This window comes from Phyllostomus hastatus, unplaced genomic scaffold, assembly GCF_019186645.2.
Source record: "Phyllostomus hastatus isolate PE091 unplaced genomic scaffold, TTU_PhHast_1.1 phas_scaffold_317, whole genome shotgun sequence".
NCBI classification, from domain to species: domain Eukaryota; kingdom Metazoa; phylum Chordata; class Mammalia; order Chiroptera; family Phyllostomidae; genus Phyllostomus; species Phyllostomus hastatus.
In genome coordinates, this window is record NW_025334023.1 from 15,353,970 (window position 1) to 15,376,235 (window position 22,266).

Here is a 22,266-nt window from a genome sequence, read left to right on the forward strand (position 1 = left end):
AGTTGCCAACAAATGAGTTCCCATAAGACTGTCACCTGATTTCAGGAAAGAAGTATTTGTAGTAATGAAAGGCAAGGACCTACATTCAAGATTACTCTGTCCAGCAAAGCTTTCATTTAGAATGGAAGGGCAGATAAAGTGCTTCCCAGATAAGGTCAAGTTGAAGGAGTTCATCATCACCAAGACCTTATTATATGAAACATTAAAGGGACTTATCTAAGAAAAAGACGGTACAAAATATGAACAATAAAATGACAACAAACTCACAATAATTAACAAATGAACCTAAAAGAAAAGAAAAACAATGAAAACAAAAACTAAGCAAACAACCACAACAGAAACAGAATCAAAGAAACGGACATCACACAGAGGGAGTTCAGTGGGGAGGGGGAAGGGAGGAACAGGGGGGAAAAGGTACAGGGAAGAAGAAGCATAATTAATAGGCATAAAATAGATGGGGAAAGATACAAAATAGTATAGGAAACAGAGGACTCAAAGAACTTATATGGACAACCCATGAATATGAGCTAAGGGGGGCGGAGATGCTGGAAGGTTGGGGGCAGGGTGAAGGGAGGATAAAGGGGGAAAAATTGGGAAAACTGTAATAGCATAATCAATAAAAATACTTTAAAAAGAATCACTTGTTTATGGGGGAAGTGAGAGACATGTAAATGAAAGTAATCAATGAGGAAATTTAGAGATATAGAAGAGATCAGGGCCTAGAGGTCTGGTGTAACACCAACACTAAGGAATGGCAGGGAAGAGGACAGGTCAGGGAAGTCATAAGAGAGATCAGCTTAGAAGGAAAGAAGTGTGTCAGAAGCCAAAGGCAAGCAGTTAATTGGATGGTCCAGCATACCCTCTAAAAATATCCCTTTTTCTTAAATCCTTACCCAAAGAGTTATTAAGTTACTACCTACTAGAAGGGCATACAGAGGTTAACTACAAATCTACAGTGTATATATTTTATAGTTTTATTATAAATTTTATCAATTTAGCATATATGTATTATATTTTAGATTAAAAGATCTTGATCGTGCCAGTGCAGTTCCCTCCTAGCAAGCATATGAGAATTCCTCAGAAGATACGCATCATTACATCACTTTCGAGAAATACAGATAAGCCATTGGCTGGAATGGCCTATTATCTGATGACATCTATTTAAGTAGCTATCCACTTCTCACTTTCCGCCCTGTTCATGCTTGATCCATATTTTATGGTTCTGTAGTACAATTCATCTTTTCATAGCTTGAAGTGAACTATATATTGAAAATTACAACTTTTTTTAAAAAGGGAAAGTGAGCTGCCAAAATGGTACTATTCACATTCATCCTGTGATTCCACCAATGTGGTTTGACACATCTAGTGGAAAAAAATGGTCCACTGATTTCTCGGACACCTAAAAATGATATGACTCTTCAGCAATGACTGTGCTCACTCATGCTCACTGTTTGGGTATTAATTTTACACTTTAATTTGGGTATTTATTTAGGACTGTATTAATAGTCCTAAACTATTGCATTTGCAACCCCTGTTCCAAGTGTCTGTTCAGGCCGAAGGAATGAGAAGTCAGAGATCTTGGGATAGATGCCTGACATTCTACAAGTAGGCTAGACAAGCACTCTTTAACAAGCTTCATTATTCCTGGTATATTTTTGGAGGAAGGAAAGTTGCTGTTGAGAGCCTCTGAGAGTCAGATGTGCATGTCCTCAGCTGCTTGTAAGGCCATTTCAAGTACACAAAACCGGTACACGAGCAACAATTCTGCCAGAGCACAAGGTGTTATAACAACGTAATGCTTGCTTTCAAGTCATTCCATCAAGAGACCACTTGAATGACTCTCCTCTCTTCACCCCTCTAGCTTTGGATAATGGTCTGAGAAGGCAGAGGAATGCAGACTCAGGATTTTTCCTGCATTGTCCATATCCCTGATCTTGTACCATTTTGTCTTCACTAAGCCTAAACTTCAGTTTTTCATAACTTCCATAGTTCAGGGGAATTGGAATTAGTGTATGTGTGTATGTATATGAGAGAGAGAGACAGTGAGAGAGAGCGGGGAGAGAGAGGTTATATTGTTAGGGTCTGTTTTCCCTGCTTGACTGAGTAAGCACCCTGATATTAAGGACTTTGTCTCTTTTGCTCACAAATGGATCCCTAGTACTAAGCACAGTGTCTCACTTACACAGTCAGCACAGCAATTACAAACCAATATATTTGCTGTATAACCAAAGTATATAATTCTTATCTGGTATGTGGATCAAATCATTCTCAGTAAAATTTTTTGTTTACTTATGATAAGTCCCCAATTATGGAAATGTTATGTATGAGGGAGACTGCCAAAAAAACTGGAATTATCTTCTGGAAGGTGGGTCCCTTCTAGTATAGGCTTTCCCCACGAAGTGAGTGTTCTAGGAACCCATCTGTATCAGTGTACCAGCTGGCATTGTTGTGAGAGGCTATGTTTGGCTTCAGTGAATTTTTTTGACGACTCTTTCAACCTGTTTTCCCATTTCATGATGGGTGATTAATGAGCACACCTGCCCACACTGCACTGAGTGTTCAGCAGTTTATGACTAAAAACTGCACGACCCCAGTATTCCACCCTCCCCATTCATCTGATTTTGCCCTGAGAGACGTTTTTTTTTTTTCCCCCTGGATGAAAAAGTCTTCAAATGGAAATGTTTTGCTGATGTGAAAGAGATGAAACAAAAAATGGCATTTAAATCAACAGGCTCAAAAACTATTTTGAGCAGTGGAAAAAACATCTTTTTAGGTGTATTGCATTAGGTGGAAAGTACTTTGAAGGTGACTGAAGTTTAAACATGTAAAGAACAAACACACAATTTTTTATAAATAAATTCCATTTTTAGGGGAGTTCCTCCTCATACTGTTACAGACAGAAGACCAAATTCAGGGTACTGCATCTAAATTTTAGTCAAGATTCTAGTGACGAACAGAGGGCAAAATTAAATAAGCACTCGAAAGGCTTACTGCCTAGTAGTATGACATGTTTCACATTAGAAATATTCCTGGTGTTGATTAAGTATTGTTAAGTGTTTTGTGATTGACTGATTAATCTAATTCTGAGTAATTCATTGAATCTGAGAAATACGGGTAGAAGAAGGAGGAGGGCAGTAAACAGTAGTAATTTTTAACAAGTGCCATCTAATTTAAAGTTCAGATTAACTGTTCCCCCAAAACTGTTAATTGCAACAATTTTTACCTTGGGCCAGAAGAAAAGCACCCTGAGTCCTCTGAGGGAAGGCATATCATAGACTTGATTTTTACCATTATGTTAGTGTGAAAACATACCCCAATCACTCCCTCAAATACAAACTTAGTCTTTATCCAAATGTTACTTAAGATTTATCATAAATTGCCTCAGTTGGAGGCAAATTTGCCTTGGTCCTGTTCATGCCAGCATTTAAAAGAGGCAGTACACTAACATTTATTGCTATATGTCAGGTGCTGTCCTAGATGTCTTAAGTAAACTTTATACTAGACAACTGAAGTAGGAATCATTCCTCTATTTAAAGAGGGTCAATATGAGGTTCAATACGCTAACCTGTTGGGGCTGAGATTAAAACACTGGGATTTTTGCTTGCTTGCTTGCTTGATTGATTGATGCTGTATCAGAGGAGGCAAATTGATCAAGTGTCCCTCTGAAGTGGGTCCTGAGGCTACTAATGGAAGGAGAATCATGAGCAATTAACAATGTCTGCCATGGGCAAGGCGAGGCTAGTGGTAATATAAGTATTTGATATTTGTTTTTCTGACATAAATCCATGTTCCAGTCTGAAAAATCACATTAGTTCTAACTCTTCAGCAAGTTTGTCATCCTTGCCTGTATGTCTTGAGGGTTTCTAGTTAGAGACCCTGATTGGAAAATTGTTGGGTTTGTGTTTCTGAAGTTTTCTAGTGCAGATATTTTTCTGAATGGGCACTGAATACCCACAGCACAAGCGAACAAGGATGGACAAGGGGGCATCCCTCACACTGCTCAGAGGGGCTTGCAGACCTCCATTTATCATTGGACCCAGCCCTTCCCGGCTTACTGTATAATTTTGGTTTAGGTTCCCTAAATAAAATTTAGAGAGTTGAGTCAACTTGAGCTCAAGTTGAGCTCTATTTTTATTGTAGTTTTATTTTTGTTCTTTGTTATTGGGTACATTTTATAGCAGCATTTGAAATTGTATTTAAAGATTTATTTCATAATTAAGGCATAAAGAATGATTTGATCATACTATAAAGTGCTAAGGGGAAGGATTATCCCAGATGCACATTTGTAGGGATCAGCTTTGACAAATATGACTCTGGTCCTACTGCAGATGAAGTGGAAAAACACAGCATATGAATCTAAATAAGAAAATGTGCTGACTAGATATTGAAAATTGTTCACCTAGCACAACTAGAGCATTACACTCACTTCTTAGTTCAATGCCCATTACTGAGCATCTACAATATTCAAGCCACTGGGCCTGCACCATGGTGATACAAAGGCAATTGTCTGTTCCACTAAAAGAGGGTACTGGTCAAATGCTCAGGCTCTGGGACTCAACTCTGCTAGGCACTGTGCTAAGTACTATATACTCACCACCTTCTTTAATGCCTACAATGTCCTATGAGGGATGCCCCACTATTTCATTCCTTTTTAGTTATGGGAACTGAGGTAGGGTTGGGACTGAAGAGCATTTCAAGTGAAAGGAACCATGCAAGGAGAAGTACAGACATGGAATGGGGAGAAGAGAAATGTAAAGGAAACAGCCAAAATGCAGGAATCAAAGGTACAGAGGAATAATACCTTTACATCATAGTAGTAATTTAGTTTCATAAGAACATTACAACATCTCTGGAAGTACTGCTGACAGTTCAGATGGGAAATCAGTTAAAACTGTAGGAGGGAAGAGAATAATACCTTCCTGCCTACATCTCAAGGATTACTGTGAGGATGATATAAAATAACATGTGACTTGAACACTGGCTTGATAATTGTAAAGTGATAAAAAGAGGAAAAAGAAAAATATGTACACAAAACAGTAGTGACTCAACATCAGTGCCTCTGTGTTTTATTAGGTCATCTTATGCTCTTCTGGGGAAAAGCCAGGCCTATTTTATCTTTTTAGCCTGTTTATATATACACAGCCCCAAGTAAATGGTATTATGTTATCTTAAATTGTTTGTAAGTACAAGGTAGCGCATGTGCTCCCTGAATTTTTCACTTGACTTAATGGGACTTTTAAGAAGTAGCAAGATGGGAGACATTTATCTGCTTCATATTACTCATATAATATACTGATGCTTTATGAAGCATCTTCCAAGTGGGTTAGAGACTGTAGTGGTAAGCACTGTGTTATAATGTTTTATGTTCCTGGGGGGAAATGTGATAATTTATTTTGGGTAAGCTGTATTTTTCAAAACCTGAAATCAATGGAACTACATTATTTTCTCCAGTCTGGTTATATCAGAGTGGTTTTTGACCATGATGACATTATTTCTAGCCATACCACAAATTTATCACTGTGAAAAAGAGCACAATGTACATTTTTTATTGCTCAGTTTCTAGCAAGAGGAAAACTGGTTTATGTTCTCTTTGAGGACTTGTTTTGAAAAGTTCCACTGAGAGAGGGCCTTTTAGCAATTGTTTCTTCCTGTAGCAAATTGTATTACATTTATAAATATACCATCTTTCTGACTCATCTGATAGGATAAACAAATTTATAAGTTAATGAGAATTGAGAAATTGGAAGAGTAAGAAGGCATTTTACAAATTTTCAATGCATGAGCCCTGGCATTTCATTTTAAAAAAGTAATTGTTCTTTTCAGCACAACATGAAATAACTCATTGTTTTAAAAGCACAAGTGCACACATTTTTTCACAGGATTTTAGAGATCCTTTTAGAAAGAATCCAGTGATTCACGGTCATTTCCATGTTACCTGCAGCATTGTACCAAGGGAAAGCATGAGTTTTCAGAACAATTTTTACAGTAAAGCTTGAACCTTACTTCTGCTACTTAGTGTGTGAATACAGCACAGATATTTTACATTTCCAACCTCAGGGTTTTGTTTGTTTGTTTGTTTGTTTGTTTTGTAAACAGCAGATAAGGATTAGCTGGCACAAAACTAAGTTTCTGTGACAATGAATGATAGGCACTCAATACTGGGGATTTGTTTTTTTTCTTCCATTCTGTAATTTATTTCTTCAGCAAATATTTATTGAGTATTGACTGTGTTTCAGAACTTATCTATTTCCAAGTGAACAAAACATACAAACAAACAAACCCTACCCTTTAGCTTATATTCCAACTGGGGAGGCTGACAATATATAATCAACAAAATAAAAAGTATAATAGGATAAAAGGTTATATATTAAATGAAGAAAATAAGAGGTAGAATAGGGTAAGGGGGCAGTTTGTAATGTTAAACAAGTTGGTCTGGGTAGACAGACCAACTTTTCCCAGTTCAGCTAGGACTTGCAGGAGGAAAGGAGAAAGCCCTGTGGCATCTGTGGTGGGGTGTTCCAGGCACAGAACAGCTGGGGCAATGGCCCCAGAGTGAGAGACTTCCAGGTATTTTAAAGAAGAACAAAAGGACCTCTATGATGGAGTAAGAGGGATATGAAGTGAAGGGGAAAGTAGTGCAGAGATATAACAAGGGGCCAGATAATAATTTGTAAGGGCTTTGACTTTGATTAAAATTGGAAATCATTGTAGGTTCTTAGACAATGGAGTAGCAGGGTCTGGCTTGCTTTTTAAAAAGGTATCTCTGCCTGGGGTCTTAACTGGTGGCTGTAGATAGGCATGAGGGTAGGATCAAGAAGACTAGTTAGGAGGTTATTTCAGCAGTAAAGGTGATTAATGTTGATTACTAACTAGGAGCAGGAACCTTAGAGTGGAGGTAATGATAAAATTCTGTATTTGAAGGAAGAGTCACTGGAGATTTTTTACTAGCTGACTAAAGGATATGAGTCAAAGATGATTCCAAAGGCATTGGCCTGAACTGATGAAAGAATGGATTGCCATCAGGTGAAAGATAGAATGCTAAAGATAGAGCAGCCTTGGAGATAAAGAAGGTACAGAGCTGGATATCTGCTTTGGAAATGTAGGATTTGAGATATCTAATCGATATTTTCATAAACATGTTAAGTAGGTAGTTGAATATTCAAGCTTGGAGATTAGATGAAGAGTCTAGTCTATATATTTAAATTCAGAAATTTTCAGTGTATGGATAATATTTAATAATATGAGACTGAGTAAGATCTCCAATGAAGTGAAAGTAGATAGAAAAGAAGATCAATAATAACCCCTGGTACACTGCAAAACTCCACCCTTAGTTTTATTTCAAATACTACCCAATGAATAGTTGACAATGAATGTAGAAGTATTGATGGCAGTAGTAGATGCTAGATCCCTCCTGGAAAGGTTAAAAAAATGTTTCCCTTGTATGTAAGAAAAACATCAAAGGTGGGTGATGAAGTCATACATGAAACCAGAAAACTATTTTTTTTTTAAATCGGGGAGAGTGACTAAAAAAATAGCAGATTATTTTTTAGTATTGTGATGGCTCATGACTATCTTTACAGAGAATTTGTATTCAACAAATACAAATTTCTCACCTACTCTATGCAATTCACTGGGCTCAATAGTCATTGACTTAAAGGATCCTACTTTTAAATGTATTAGACATTTGATAGAGAGAGGTTGGAACATTTTCCAGATTTTATCATTCGCTTATTCTTAAGTCAATTCACTTATCTCTGTTTACTTCTCATCATTATATGTTTTTAAAGACTTTTCTTTTGAACACTGGAGAGATGACAGTTAATAGGATTGTTAAGGGGTACTAACTTATGAATGCTATTTAATCTCCCATCAAAATCAATAAATTCATTACTACAATTATCTCCACTTAATGGAAGAGGAAGTTGAAGCTCAGAGAAAGAAATTTATTTGCATAAAATCACACCAATGTCTCATTGATGGAATGTGGATTTCAACATGGACATATCTGACTCCAAAGCCTTTTGATTTAATTGCTGTGCTGTTGGAAGATAATAAAGATGAATTATTAGAGATAATTTATTTGTCATAAATCTACCTTCCCTAGGTTATATTGGTGAATGTTTATGTAGCAAAATTAACAAAGAAAATCTGAAAAGTGCTTTGGGATCTGGAAATTATATCATTAGACAAAATGATCACTCTTTTTTTAACAGCTAGTCATGATTATGATCTATATTCTTTAGAAAAGGGTAGTTATCATAGTATAGACTTTGATAGAAAGGTGAATGTGAAATAGTTATTCACTTGCCTCTGAATAGCTTTGTGATATTGGAAAAAATATACATTTTCTTAGCTAGGATATGTTTTATCAACTTTAGGGCCTTCCCGCTTGAAAGTTTCTCCCCCTTTTACTTGATTAACTTCTCATTTCCACTCACACTGGTTCTGTCTCCTCCCAGAAGGGACCACTAAACACTCAAGAGCTGGTTAACATTCTCTCCTCTGTGTTCCTATAGTGACCAATTCTTACTCTCCTCCTAGCTCTTTTGTTTTTTTCCTCTTTCATTCCTTTCCTCTGTTTGTTTCTTCATTATTTCCCTTACTTCCCCGTCTCTTTTATTCTTTCTTTAGACAAACATTAAACGAGTTTTTATCATATTCCAGGCCTACTTAATGTAGTTACTTTAAAATGTGGAAGACATTCAATAGAGGGAGGTTTGAACTTTTTGGGGATTTCATTATTCATTCATTCTTAAATCAATCTATTTATCTCTATGTACATTTCTTATCACTATATATTTTTAAAACTTTTTTTTTAACACCGGAGAGATACCAGTTAATATAACTGAACTGCTTTTTAGTATGAGTGTCTGCCTAGGCTCTGGGGTACTTGAGGGTAGGAACTCTGGCTGCTTGAACACTCTGTGGTCAGTTCCCAGTGCTGTTTGTGCTTAGTTGGAACTATTTGCTAAGGAATACTCCTGTTCTTTGTGCCACCATTGGCCTTGGCATATGATTCAACTATTGTATGTATCATGTTATACTCTTAATGCAATAACTTATTTAAGTCAGCCTCTTCCACTAAAAAGTTTTGATTCCATATAAATGGAAAGTAAGATACACCCCTTTTATATTTCTATCACTAGAACCTAGCACAGTGTTGAAAACTGTGTTGAAAGAAAACTTGATAAAAGAACTTTTGCTGAATGAATAAATGAGAGGATAACCAGCTATATAGCATGTTTTTATCCAGATTATTACCTAACCTAGAAGCCAAGAAATAACAGGTTATCATTCTGAAAGCCTGTTCTATTTTTAATATCAACAGGAACTGTTTATTTCAATTATTTTAACAGAAATAAACACATTTCTTATCTAAATTTTATTACAAAGATTCAGAGACACATGATACTTAATAAATGGCAAGGATTTTTTACCCCTTTTCTTGTGCAAATTAAATTGTAATAATCAAACAGACAGCTTGTTTCAAGCACACTTGAAATGAAAACTATCAGAGCAACTTGGTAATAAGTAACATATGACTACTTGAAAGCTGTTTTTTTTCTCTTTCTATAATTTTCTGAAACTATGAGGCTTCAAAATGTGATTGTGAAGAAAGGCAGGTAGCATAAAGTAGTGAAGTCATAGCACTCGAACTTGATTTTTCACTAGTTTTGTGATCTTGAGCAACATAGAGAATCTTCCAGGGTCTTAATTAATTCAACAGTAAAATAGTAATATTGATCTCATAAGATTCCAAAGGATAGTGCTTAAGATAGTTTTCATTATTGTAATGTAAAAGCAATCCTCCCATGTTTTTATTTAGTGTACTTCTTAAAAGTTTAAAAAATTAATCCCAGGATTAGTGAGACAACCCAGGAACACAGAAGAAACAAGCAATGTAAGAAGAGAGTAACTCGAAAGCTGGAGTTATAAAGTGCATCTATGGGTACACCTCCTTGGAGCTCATCTTCCAGTCCCTCCTAGGTTCCCACCAACTCCCTTTTTGTTTGTTCCCTTTTTTCCTCTTAAGGTAAGACACAAAGGTTCCTACCTCCAAAAGAACCTTTTGGAGGGAACCAAAGAAACTTCTTAGAGAATGTTCCTATTGACATTAAAATGCTGATATGCAGTGCCTCCCTTCCATTTTACAGCTTTGCACATAAAAATAAGTAAGATACATTTCTTTATGAGTGAAAAAGCAAGAAATCATTCTAATTTCCTCAAAAAGTTTTCCATCAAGTTATTTTTTGAAAGCCACCTTGTTTTTGCTTTTTTCTTTTACTTGGGTTTGTTGGAAGGTGGCCAGACTTGGCAAACCCACCTGGAAGTGTTTTCATGCCTTTGGCTTTGGCCAGGGGAGCTAAAGATCTGCTACTTACATCCTATCCTAAACTCTTTGAGAGAAAGCAAATTAAATATTCTTTCTAGGACAATTTTCGCCTGTTTCTGGTGAGGAATGGTACGCAACAAAAAAGTTACCTTGGCAGCAGCTGTTAGGGAATTATCTGGTGCCTAGCTTAAATTGTTGCCTTACACTTTTATCCCTCCTTCCTCTCTCAAACCAGACCACATTTCACTTAACATTTTCTCCTAGGGAAACAATTATGTCCTCCTATTGATTTTATCTCCTAATAAGATCTTTTCATTGCTTTTTATTCCCACTGCATCAACATACTCCAAACCACAAACAGATTCACATTGTGATTCACAAAATTTCCTTATTGTCATTTTCTCTTCTCTTTCTTTTGAAATTCCCAATTTAGCCTTTATTTTTACGTTTTATCTTTTAGCATTCAATATTTATCTCAAATAATATGAATACTTTATAAACATGCAGGGAGGCATAGAGCAAAAAATAGTCAGATTTAACAGATCTTGTCATTTGTTTCACCTTATACACACACACAACTTACAGATACAACCGGAATCACTTTTGTAACTCACATCTGACTCCCTTCTCTTTCTAGATGAAACCACTATTCTGAAATCAGTATCCCCCCTGTTCATCGTTTTTTAAACAATATTCACTCTTTATGTTGTGACTATGTAAATAGTATTTACACAGTAGTCTATCTTGATTACATTTCCTTTCTTTTTTAATATTTGGATATTCTGGTGATAATAATTGACCCATTTAAAACTATTCTCTCCATTAGAATGTAAATATTATGGGGGCAGATAATTATAGTTTGGTCATAGAAATATTTTCAACACTTGAGTCTATATTTGTTGAATGAATGACTACATGACTGAATGAATAACAAATGGTTTCAATTCCCCTTAGAATGAACTTTAAAATGTTCATCATGGTTTCCAAAGCCCTCTAAGAGTTGACCTTTGTCCAGCTTGCCTATATCACTCTCAGTTCATCATTCTACATCCAAGACACTCTTCTCTTTCATTTTAGTTTGCTCGACTCCCATCTTTACTTTAATGCTTGTATGTATTCAATTCACTGAAGAGGCAACTTTAAACCTTATTTAAGTGTTTTCACTTCACTTAAATAAGTGGAAGCTTATTTTCACTTATTCTTTTTCTTTGCTGTTAACAGCTTTTCTTTGCTATTAACACTCAATATCTTATCATCATTTATCGGTATTTAGGATGATGATCTCTTTGAGGGCACAGATCCTGTTTCCTACTCACTGCTGACAACAATATCTGATGATTGTTAGGTAAAGAATTACTACTTGCTGTCCTCAATAAAGATAAGTTGAATTAGGAATGTTGCCTGTGTCCTGCCCTCACCTTCCATTTATAAATTTCTTTCTTTTCTTTCTAGTTTTCATGCTAGATTCTCCTCCTCTCCCTCATTCCTGGTCCCTGGTTCCTGCTAGTCTATGATGACTATTAAGAATATGGCTAGCTTAACATTTGTTTTAAAGGCTTTATTTATAAAAACACATTTTCACAATATAATTCATATTATATGAATGTATGTTTACACATATATGTATGTATATGAAAAAGCAACCCACAATCCCATCACTCATAAACATATTTTCTTATCAGTAGGTAACCTTCATTTCAGACATCTTTTTCTGAATGTATATGTACATACAAGTCCATAGGTAAATACAGGGCTGGCATAAATAATGCCCCCTTTTCATTACAAAATCTTTTATTTCAAAATCATAAGCATGTAATTCTGTAACATAACAATATCACACTCAAGCACACCATGTGACATTTTAGGTGAAATGTCCAAATTAAAACTATAAATTATTACACCCATATTATTACCCTGCCAACTACCCCCAAGCAGGCCTTACTTCTGCTGGACTCTGTATACGGACAGTAATGCCTGTTGATTGCAATTCCTACTTGTTTTTCTAAGTAATTATTCAATTCTAAGTGGGCTCAGATCTCTTAACTGTGCTACCAGTCTTACAGAGTTTTTCTGGCATTAATTGAAATAACATTTGGAAGATGCTTTAAACAGTTCCTGGCACACAGGAAGCATTATGTATGAGCGAGCTGCTATTACCACAGTGAGGGCACTGACCAAGGGTGGTCTGAACTGTCATGTTGCAGTGTGAAGTGGGGCAACTATAAGCCAAGTGGGTAGAGGAGAGGCTTACACTGTTCCCTGAAGCATTTCTGTGGCAGGTTTTGGAATAACTGAAGCCATCAGAGCAGTCTTCTTGCCAGCAGCTCCAAGTGATCTGTTACTTTGCATCAGAGTCAGTGAGACAGGGCTGCAAACAGCTAGAGGCTCTTAGACAAAGTGCTGTAGATCTCAATTAAAGGTTAAACTTCACATAATATCAGTGTAACCAGAGGAATCATTTCATTCTTCTGATTACAAACCTCCACTGGCCCCACACTATCTATAGGACAAAGTCCAAATGTTTTAGTTACAGGTTCACTTCACAGGATGCCCCTAATGCCTACTTTCATCTTCACTGGTAGCTCTCCCCATTGTTTTACTGCAGGCTGACACACATTGACTGAGAGCCTCCTCTATGTCACCGAGTAAGTGCATCCCAGATAGAAAAGAAAATACATGTATGGGCATGGAAGAATCAAATAGCGCTGTGTGTAGATGAGAATTATAAGCAGCCCTTTATACCAGAATGTAACATGAGCATTATAAAAAGGTAGTGATTGAAAATGGCAAGATCATAGGAAAGGATGGGAGAGAGGGAATTTTGTGTGTCATGTTGAAAAACTTGGAATATATCCTATAGAGACATGAAAACACTGGTAAGTGCTGAGCAATGAAGTCAAGGGAATAGATCTGTATTTTGGATACATTATCTAGTAGCAAGGTGAATAGTAGACTTACAGGAATATAGTATAAATTTGGGAGTAGGGCAATAAACTGGGAAATGATTACAGTAGTCAAATGTCAGATGATGAGAACACAGTCAAGGGAAGAGTTGCATGGATGGGGTAAGAATATTTAGCAAGTCAAACAGCCAGACTTGATAATTGACTAGATACGGGTGGACAGGGATAGAGAACAGTCACTTCTTTTGGGATGGGCCAGTTTGGAAAATGATGGTGTCATTCATAGCCCTGGTGCTGTCCTTGCTTTCTAATATGATCTGTACTTTTTTATTAAGTGAGCTTCAAGATCAAGCCTCAAAAGTAAACCATCCCCTGGCTGGTGTAGCTCAGTGGATTGAGCTCGGGCTGCGAACCAAAGTGTCGCAGATTTGATTCCCAGTCAGGGCACATGCTTGGGTTGCAGGCCATGACCCCCAGCAACCGCACATTGATATTTCTCTCTCTCTCTCTCTCTCTCCCTCCCTTCTCTCTCTGAAAATAAATAAATAAAATCTTAAAAAAAAAGTAAACCATCCCAAATTCTCCAGTGTTAGGTAGGCCCTCCTCCACTTTTCCATTATACTTTGTTCATTCTTCACCTACAGCACTTAGTACATTGTTGTTACCTGTTTGCATGCTTTTCTCCCACTAGATCAGTGATCTTTATCTAGTGTGTGGCAAGAGGCACACTGGTGTGCCACAAGAATTTTTAAAACATGCAATTCTGACTATTTAGTCAGGGGCACTGATCTCTTTTCCCTTAGATTGTCAAAAGAAATGACAACAGCCAATACAACAGCCATCCAATGTGAATGAATCAAAATTATAACTATTTTTTGTCAGATCAGTGTGCCACAGAATTTTAGTGATGAATTTGTGTGCCATGATATAAAATAGGTTGAAGATTGCTGTTCTAGGTTGTGAGTTTCTTGGAAACTTCAACTGTATTTTATATTTCCAGTTCCTATTACATTTTCTGGCACAAACTAGAAGGTCTTAATTGTTAAATTAATTAATTCACACTTGAAAATCTCAAAGGCATCTCAAAGTGATCTTGTCTGGAACCAGACTATTGATTTTTATGAAAAAAATGCATTTATTTCTCCAGCTTTCAAGGCAGAGTATTTGGTAGCTTTACTTAATATTCACTCCAGCCACCCTGCAGTAACCACCCAGCTGATCTCCCTGCTCCCAGTTTTCAACTCTTTCCACAGTATTCTCCCTCACAGAAATTAGAATATTTTAAAGATATACCTGCAATCATTTTTTTCTCCTAGTGCTTTGCCCACAATGGTTTATCATTGTGTAGAATAGTAAACACTCAGATCCTGAACGTGTTCTCCAAGGCTGTATGGGATCTAGCCCCTGACACCTTTCTGATCTCTCCTGACACCATTTTCCCACTTGCTTCCCTGTCCACAGGCCTTCCCATGTGCTTTTCCTCCAGCCAGAATGGCCCATCTCACGATTCTTTGCTAGCTATTACTATTCACCATTTAGGTCTCATCTACTTTTCATTCCTTCTGAGAGATCTTTTATGGCTGCACATTTAAATTATGTCTTTCCTAATATTTTAATTTAAAAATATTTTTTTACCTCATATTACTGAACACAATTTGTCTGTGTGTGTGTGTTACACAGAGGTGAGAGAAGGAGAGAAGGGGGGGTGGTTAATGTTACTCTTCTGATAAGATGATAAAGTATAAGAACCACATCTGGTTTTTAACCTCAGTTTCTCTACCACTTATTTTATAATGCAAATAAGAATAATAAATATTTTTCTGTTCAATGTCTACATAAGCAGACCATGTTCATAGTCAGCAGCATGGTTTTACAAAATATACAACAAAAATATTACATCTATATATTGAGTTTCAAGGTGCTTAGCAATGCAAATAGTTGAATCTGCAGGATAGTTGTTCAATTAATGATAATCCATGTTGAAATTAGGAATTTGAGTAAAAGAGAAATAGCAAAAAGGTAAAGATCACAATACTGCTCCTCACCCCCCTCCCACAGAAACCAATCATGTTTGTTTTTCTTTCTGACATTTTACTGAGAGTGTGCAAGTGGGCTATAGTTCATCTATTCAACTAAATTTATGGAAGGCTTTGTGTTTGCCACTGACTTGGCTTGCGGGATACCAGGATGTATAAGAAGATCAGAAAGCTCATTGCCTAATGGTAAAAATAAGATTCCAGTGCTAACTAACATAAGGCATTTGGGTTTTTTACTAAATCAGAGATTTTAATTTTTAAATTCTTTTATTTTAAGATTTTATTATTATCATTTATTTATTTTTAGAGAGGGAAGGGAAGGAGATAGAGAGAGAGAAACATCAATGGGCAGTTGCTGGGGGTTATGGCCTGCAGCCCAGGCATGTACCCTGGCTGGGAATTGAACCTGCGACACTTTGGTTTGCAGCCCACACTCAATCCACTGAGCTATGCCAGCCAGGGCAGAGATTTTTATTTTTTAAGAAAAGGAAAGTTTTCTGCATAAATGCCAATCATTGAAAACAAAGCTTTACTGTGAATTGGCCTCAAAAGGCCCAAGATCACAGGAGTTTTAGAAAAAGTCTTTCAAAATGAGCCAGTACAACTACCATGAATGGTTTCTCATCCGGTGAGGGATGGAGACTAACACCGATGATGTTACAGTTTTCAAGCCTTAAGCTGTGCTAAATCTGTATTAATTTTAAAACTGCTAGATGACCTGACGTAACACTTGGTGCTCCTCTTCCTGGATTGTTTTTCTTTATTTTCTTAGAAAATTTAGTCTCATAGGACCTCTCTTTATACATTTCTTTCACAAATTTGCCTTTTTATTAATTGGAATCATATTTTTATCTTTTTGTCTTCCTTATTAACTTGTTTAAGACAGAGGCTGTATATTTATTACAGTGGTAGGCAAACAGGCAGGTAATATGCACTGAATAAATTAGAGGGAAAGATGAAAGCTACATATTCTGTTTCTGTATTGCAAAAATTAGATATAGCTATGAAATATGTTGAGAACAAAATGATACATTCCTGAACATTTTTGTAGAAAATAAATCCAAACCAAAACAACACAAAACACCTATCTCACCCTCCAAAAAACAAACCAAAACAAAATGAAACAAAAACCAAGCAGAGATCAGTTTGCCTTGGTCTAACTTTATTTGAAGACTCATTAGTTGGAGGTTCCTGGTTTAAAGAAAAGCACTCAGAGAAACAAAGAGTTTTAGACCAACTACTCAACTCTGTGTAACTCTTTTGCTCTTGGATACGTCATAATGTATTTTAGTCTCTTCCCGGTCAGCAGCTCTCTCTCTCACTACCTCACATGACAGTAAACTGGGGCCCTGCATAGGAACTTCTGAGTATCTTGAGGATGGGGTGAAAATGCCCAGTAGTAAACTTGCGGCTTCTGATTTAGTTTGGTGGTGAGGGTGAGCATATAGGCCAATCTCTCTGTAAGATCTATAGATTTTCCTGATTATCCAGTTGTTGGGAAGGCTTCTGTTCTTAAGGAAATCCTTTGTCACATAAACCAAGGCCACCAAGATGACAAATACTTGGAGATAAATGACCCCCTCCTCCCATGCCTGTGTCTTTTTCAGGGTTTGTTGTTTTTGTTTTTTTTTTTCAGAAATGTATCTGTGCTGACACTGGGATACATGTACCTGTAAGGTCATCATTGGGCCAGGACCCCAGCTGGCACGCCTTGCAGGTGTACTCATCGAAGACATACTCATTCTCTTTACACGGTGTGCAGGTCCAGCAGCAGCTGACTTCTCCCTTCCGGATCACCTACAGCAAGTATTCGAAACTACCATTATTTTTTTGCATGCATAAAAATCCAGCAATCTTTTATTCAAATGTACTGCTTCACAAAGCAGAAAGGACTTTCAAATGCTACTTTCAACTTATTTCAAATGTTACCAGGTAGGCAGTATAAGTATTAATATTCTCATTATATAATTAAAGAAACAGGCCAGGTAACCATTTCAACATCATAAAATTGGTTGGTGATAGGTCAAGAATTAAATTAAATGTAAGTCTTTGGAAAATTAACTGTGTACATAAGTGCCTGTGTTTGTACTCATATGTAAATACACATACATCCACATATGCTTATATGTAACTGAATATTCCTGAGCTATGCCTCTCTTTCCCTCAAATTAAGAACTTGTGTTCTCTGGATTTACCTTAGCACCTGTCCACTAGCTGCAGATTGTTAGCAAAAACTGTTGTATATTTGCTAAAGTTGAACAATCTGTCCATATTGATCAAAAATGACTAGGAATTTGTATTGAATGAAGAGACAGACTTTGAAATTTTTTTGGAGGTCCTCTCTTGGTCTCTGTTTCTACTAAAACCATAGTTTAATAATTCAGCCCATCCCTTCTTATTCTAGTAAATTTGATTTGCTTGGGATGAAAGTGGATATGGGTAAGGTCATAGAAACTATATATACCTCTTCATCTATTTGTCTTTTAGGTGACAGAAAAGAATTGAACTGATTTAACAATTGTAAGAGTCTCAGATATTATTCTTTAGAAAAGGATGTCTACCTCCCTCCACACCTTATATTTTATTCTTTGTCTTAGATGCTGACTCTATTAAGAACCCTTGCTAATAACAATGTCCAGACGTCTATAGCTAAACACAATTGTAAGGTGGCACCTCTTTCTTTTTTCGTACCATCCCTTGTGCTGGCTCTTGGCACTGCAATGATATAGGTAGGGAATGGTGACAAAAAGGGCCTAAACTATCCTTTCCTTAAAACATCCAGAGAAGTGAGGCAGAACTGCTCACTTGACCCTGTTTAATCAAGCTAAAGTATTCTTTACAGTAATATTGGCTGTTTACTGGCTATTTAGTGAATGCCACAAGCTGTTACCTCATTAAAACATTTGAACAACCCTTTGTAACAAAACTGGTTTAATTATTTATTTATTTATTTATTTGCTTTGTTTTAGAGAGAAAATGGAGGCATCATGAGCTCACACACCGTGTGTGGGTAAATAAGGAATCAAACAGTGCCTCTTGGACTTCAGGGTCATGCCCATGAATGCTGAGCCTTATTGGTCTATATAAAGATTGAGTTCATGATATTTTGAAAGATGTAGAGGAAAGAGTACTGGCCTGGGGATCAAAAGGCACTATGGCTCTATTATCGCTTGTATCCACTAAGTAGCTGTGCATCCTCCATCTGACCCTGTTTCTTCAAACCAAGGCCATTGCTGTTTAAATATACCTACCTTTATAAGGTTTCCTGAGGATTGCATTTTAATGCTATATATTTTAGTAGCTACTAAATATAGCTACTATGCTTAGTAGCTATAATTAAATTCCTCTTAACTTTTTCAGAGATGAATTAATGGACAGCCTGGTTAAACTCAAAGCTTTTTGATGTATAAAACTTTATAAATGGAACTATTCCACTGATAGGCAAAGTATGACAAAAACCTATCTGGATGGATAGTATGTCATTTTTGCACAGGTCTCTGTTTAGGAACATAAAGATTAAAAAGATTAAAAGTATATCACAGTAATTTGTCAACTGTACAACAGTAAAATGTTAACTGTTTTATTATTAGTATGCATATAAATATTCACATAGAGACATTAACTTCATTTTGGGGGTAATTTCAACCATGCTGGTAAAACTATGGTTATTAGTAATGCTTCAGACACATTTCAAATACTGCAGGATTCTTTTTCTTTGCAGGTCTGAGCAAACAAGAGCAGTTGCATTTTTCCCTCTAGAAATATGCTGACTTCCTGTGGTTCAGTTCATATTGGCTTGTGAATTTCATCTTTTTTTACCAAAATGAGTTCATGTTATATTTCAAGATTAATTCAAACATTACACCCCTTTTTGTATCAGTAGTGACAACTAATATGTCTTCTGATCATTCGAAACTGATTTGTTTTACTTTTTTTCATTTGTTATGTATGTTCTGTCTCACATTCATTTTGAGTACAAGAGGTGGTGACAATTCTTTCAAAGTAATTTCAATTCTTTTCTGAATATCCTAGAAGTAGTGGTGCTTTCATTCTGAATAAATATATGTAACATATTTGAACCTTTGCTATACTAATGCCCTTTCATGGACTCTAAATGAGTAAATCTGAACAATGCCATAAAATATTGCTATTATTAATGAAGTTGCTAAATGAGAGCCTTAAACCATATTAAGAAAATGTTGTAAATTTTATATTTAATAGAGTGAAAATAAGATCTGGTTAGGAGAATAGACTTTGGAATCAAAATGACTAAATAAATATTACAAATTAACTACTGTTTAAACTATTACAATAGGGAATCAAATTCTTCTATTGTATAAATTATTCCTAGTAAAATGAAGTATAAAAGCATATACATTTAACCCTAGAATAACACAGAGGTCAGGGGCACCAACCCTCCTCCCCCAGCCTGGCACAATCCAAATTCACATGTAACTTTTGACGCCAACAAAAACTTAAGTTGTCCCTTCTGCAGGCAGCTGTTGCCAGGGCTCCCTGTAGATACCAAAATCTGTGGATGCCCTCAAGGCCTCTATATGAAATGGTGTGAAACAAAGCATATTATAAAGAAATCTCTCAAATCAGCCATTTGGCATTTTGAAGTTACATGTTCAAACTATTGCTGTGAAGGGCCAAGACAGGGCCCATGGAGTAATTACATAGGGTAATATTTCTATAGGAGGAACTGGAAATTGTTAGCAATTGATATTCTGAATGAGTTCATAAAGAATTTCACATGAAGTGTTTAGCTGCAAGATGACGGGCCAAAATGCAGACTGTCATTGTGCATTAAAGGTTAGCAAACCCTTTGAAAAATATCAGACAGTAAATATTTCAGGCTTTATAGGCCATACAGTCTTTACGGAAATTCAACTATTCAATTCTGTTTACTATAGCAGCCATAGGCATTACATAAACAAATAAGCATGGCTTGATTTCAATAAAACTACATAAAAACAGGCAGGAGGTTAGATTAGGCCTGTGGGCCACAGCTGACCAACCCTTGTGTATCACAACAAAACATGAGGAAATTTTCAGATACCACATAAGCCATTGGGTGATTTAGCAGGTATTAATAAATTTATACTTATCTTCATTTACCTTGTCATTCTTTTTTCTGGTCTTATGCTTACTAAGTCTTCATAACAACCTTTTGAAGACTTTACAATTGATACTGAAATATTCAATAAGTGAGCAACTTGAATGTGTTCTAAACAGTGTGAAGGTAAGGTTGATAGAAAAGAACAAGGCTAATTATACTAGTTATATAAAGTGCATGAAATGTCCAGTAGTACTTTAATAACTATTTGATTAATAACTTATTTTGACATTGTTTTTCTTCCCCTAGGGCATTATATCCCATTAGATAAGCTCCTTTTAATTTTTAGTATACTTTCACCCTCCTCTTTCACTGGATGGTTTCCTGTTCATGTAGCTAGACCTTATTTAGTGTAAAAGTAGCTTTACACAGTCCTCAAACTCCCAGACCACCCTTTTGCCTTCATTTTGCCATACAGTTCCCATTGCTCAGTTACCATTCTATTCTGTTTAATCTGGCAGGCTTCTGTTTCCAGAAGGCCCCAAGTGAAGGGCTAACCCCAATTTTTATGTCTTTCCTTCAGTCCTCTCCTTGACCTCTCTCTTCCATTGACGACTACCTTACATGACACCGTGCTCTCTGGTTCTTTATATGTCCCTGACCCTGTGGCTGTTCATTCTCTACTTTTTGTTCCTTTTTGCAGACCTTGTTCAAGATCTCTATTCTTGGTGTACATTTATTTTCTCTCTGTACTTTCAGGTGCAGTGATCTCATATCCTCAAATAGCTTCCATTTTAGCTCTGTTCAATTAATTCCCAAATCTGTATCTTCAGCCTTATTTCTCTTTGTTAAAGACCAATATTTTCTACCACTGACTAGATATCTCAAAACCAACACCCCAGACTAACCTATTGCCTTTTCCATAAATCCATTTCCATTTTTCTGTTCCTGACAATGGAGCTTTTTAGTTACTAAGACTAGGAATCACAGATGATTGTCTCAGACTTCTTTCTCTTCTCCAATCTTACATCCAAATAGTAGCCAGGGCTGGTAGCATCTACCTCAATAAGTTCATCTCAAACATCCTTGCTCCCTTTCCATTCTCATTGTTTCTTGCACAATTCAGGGTCTTTCTAACCACAGTGTACTTCTAACTTGTCTCTTCTTTCATTACTTATGTTTCATACCTTTACTCATGAATCTTCACCTACTATAGCCCAGTGTATGTCAACATCTTGGTCAAAATTATTCTCAAACCCCTGGTTAATAAAATTAAGTTCAACCTATTTAGAACTCTTCATTAATATATAATCAATATATTATTTTAACTTTCTCTTTTATAACAAGTATTTAAAGCAATATACCCTAGATTATTCACAATTATTTCAGAAAACTTGACCACTTCTATGCCCTTCCTATTAATGTTCTTTTACTAGAACAAGAAGTAAATATTGCATTTCCCCTCATCTCTCTCTGAAATCATAGCTATTGTTTGTGGTACAATGTCTGACATTTTATTCAGAAGAAATCTTTCCCTTCCCTTTATATGAATTTATATAGTTCCCTTCTTTTCTTTCTTAATGAAATCATCGCATTTTTACACAATTACTTATCTGTGCCCATGATATCTTCTTCTTCAACTAGATTGTAAGTTTTCCAACATTAGAGGTGTCTTACTTATTTTTCTCCATTGATATAAACTATTACATTAGTAGGAGTTTGATAAATAGTTGTTAAGATAATTACAAGTTAATATGAGTTCCAACTGTGAACTATGTATTCCCAGGAAATATGTCTTTAAAAACTCTCATAGATAGAAAGAGTGTGGGCAAACATGACTTATCAATTGGTTCAATGAGTCCAAGTACTAAGATTATTGTGGGTCATACCAGATATCACAAGGAATTAATGAGAAAAAAGTAAAAAGTACAGTTT

The 22,266-nt window shown here is 36.1% G+C and overlaps 1 protein-coding gene across 3 annotated transcripts in view; it reads right to left on the reverse strand.

Annotated features, from left to right (window-relative positions):
* The window catches only part of GRM5 (glutamate metabotropic receptor 5), a 475,017-nt gene that overhangs the window by 65,760 nt on the left and 386,991 nt on the right, over positions 1-22,266 (reverse strand). For all 3 annotated transcript variants that reach the window (XM_045818291.1, XM_045818292.1, XM_045818290.1), the window contains exon 7: positions 16,943-17,069. In XM_045818291.1, the coding sequence (XP_045674247.1) occupies positions 16,943-17,069 (127 nt within the window). The remainder of the gene's footprint in view (positions 1-16,942; positions 17,070-22,266) is intronic.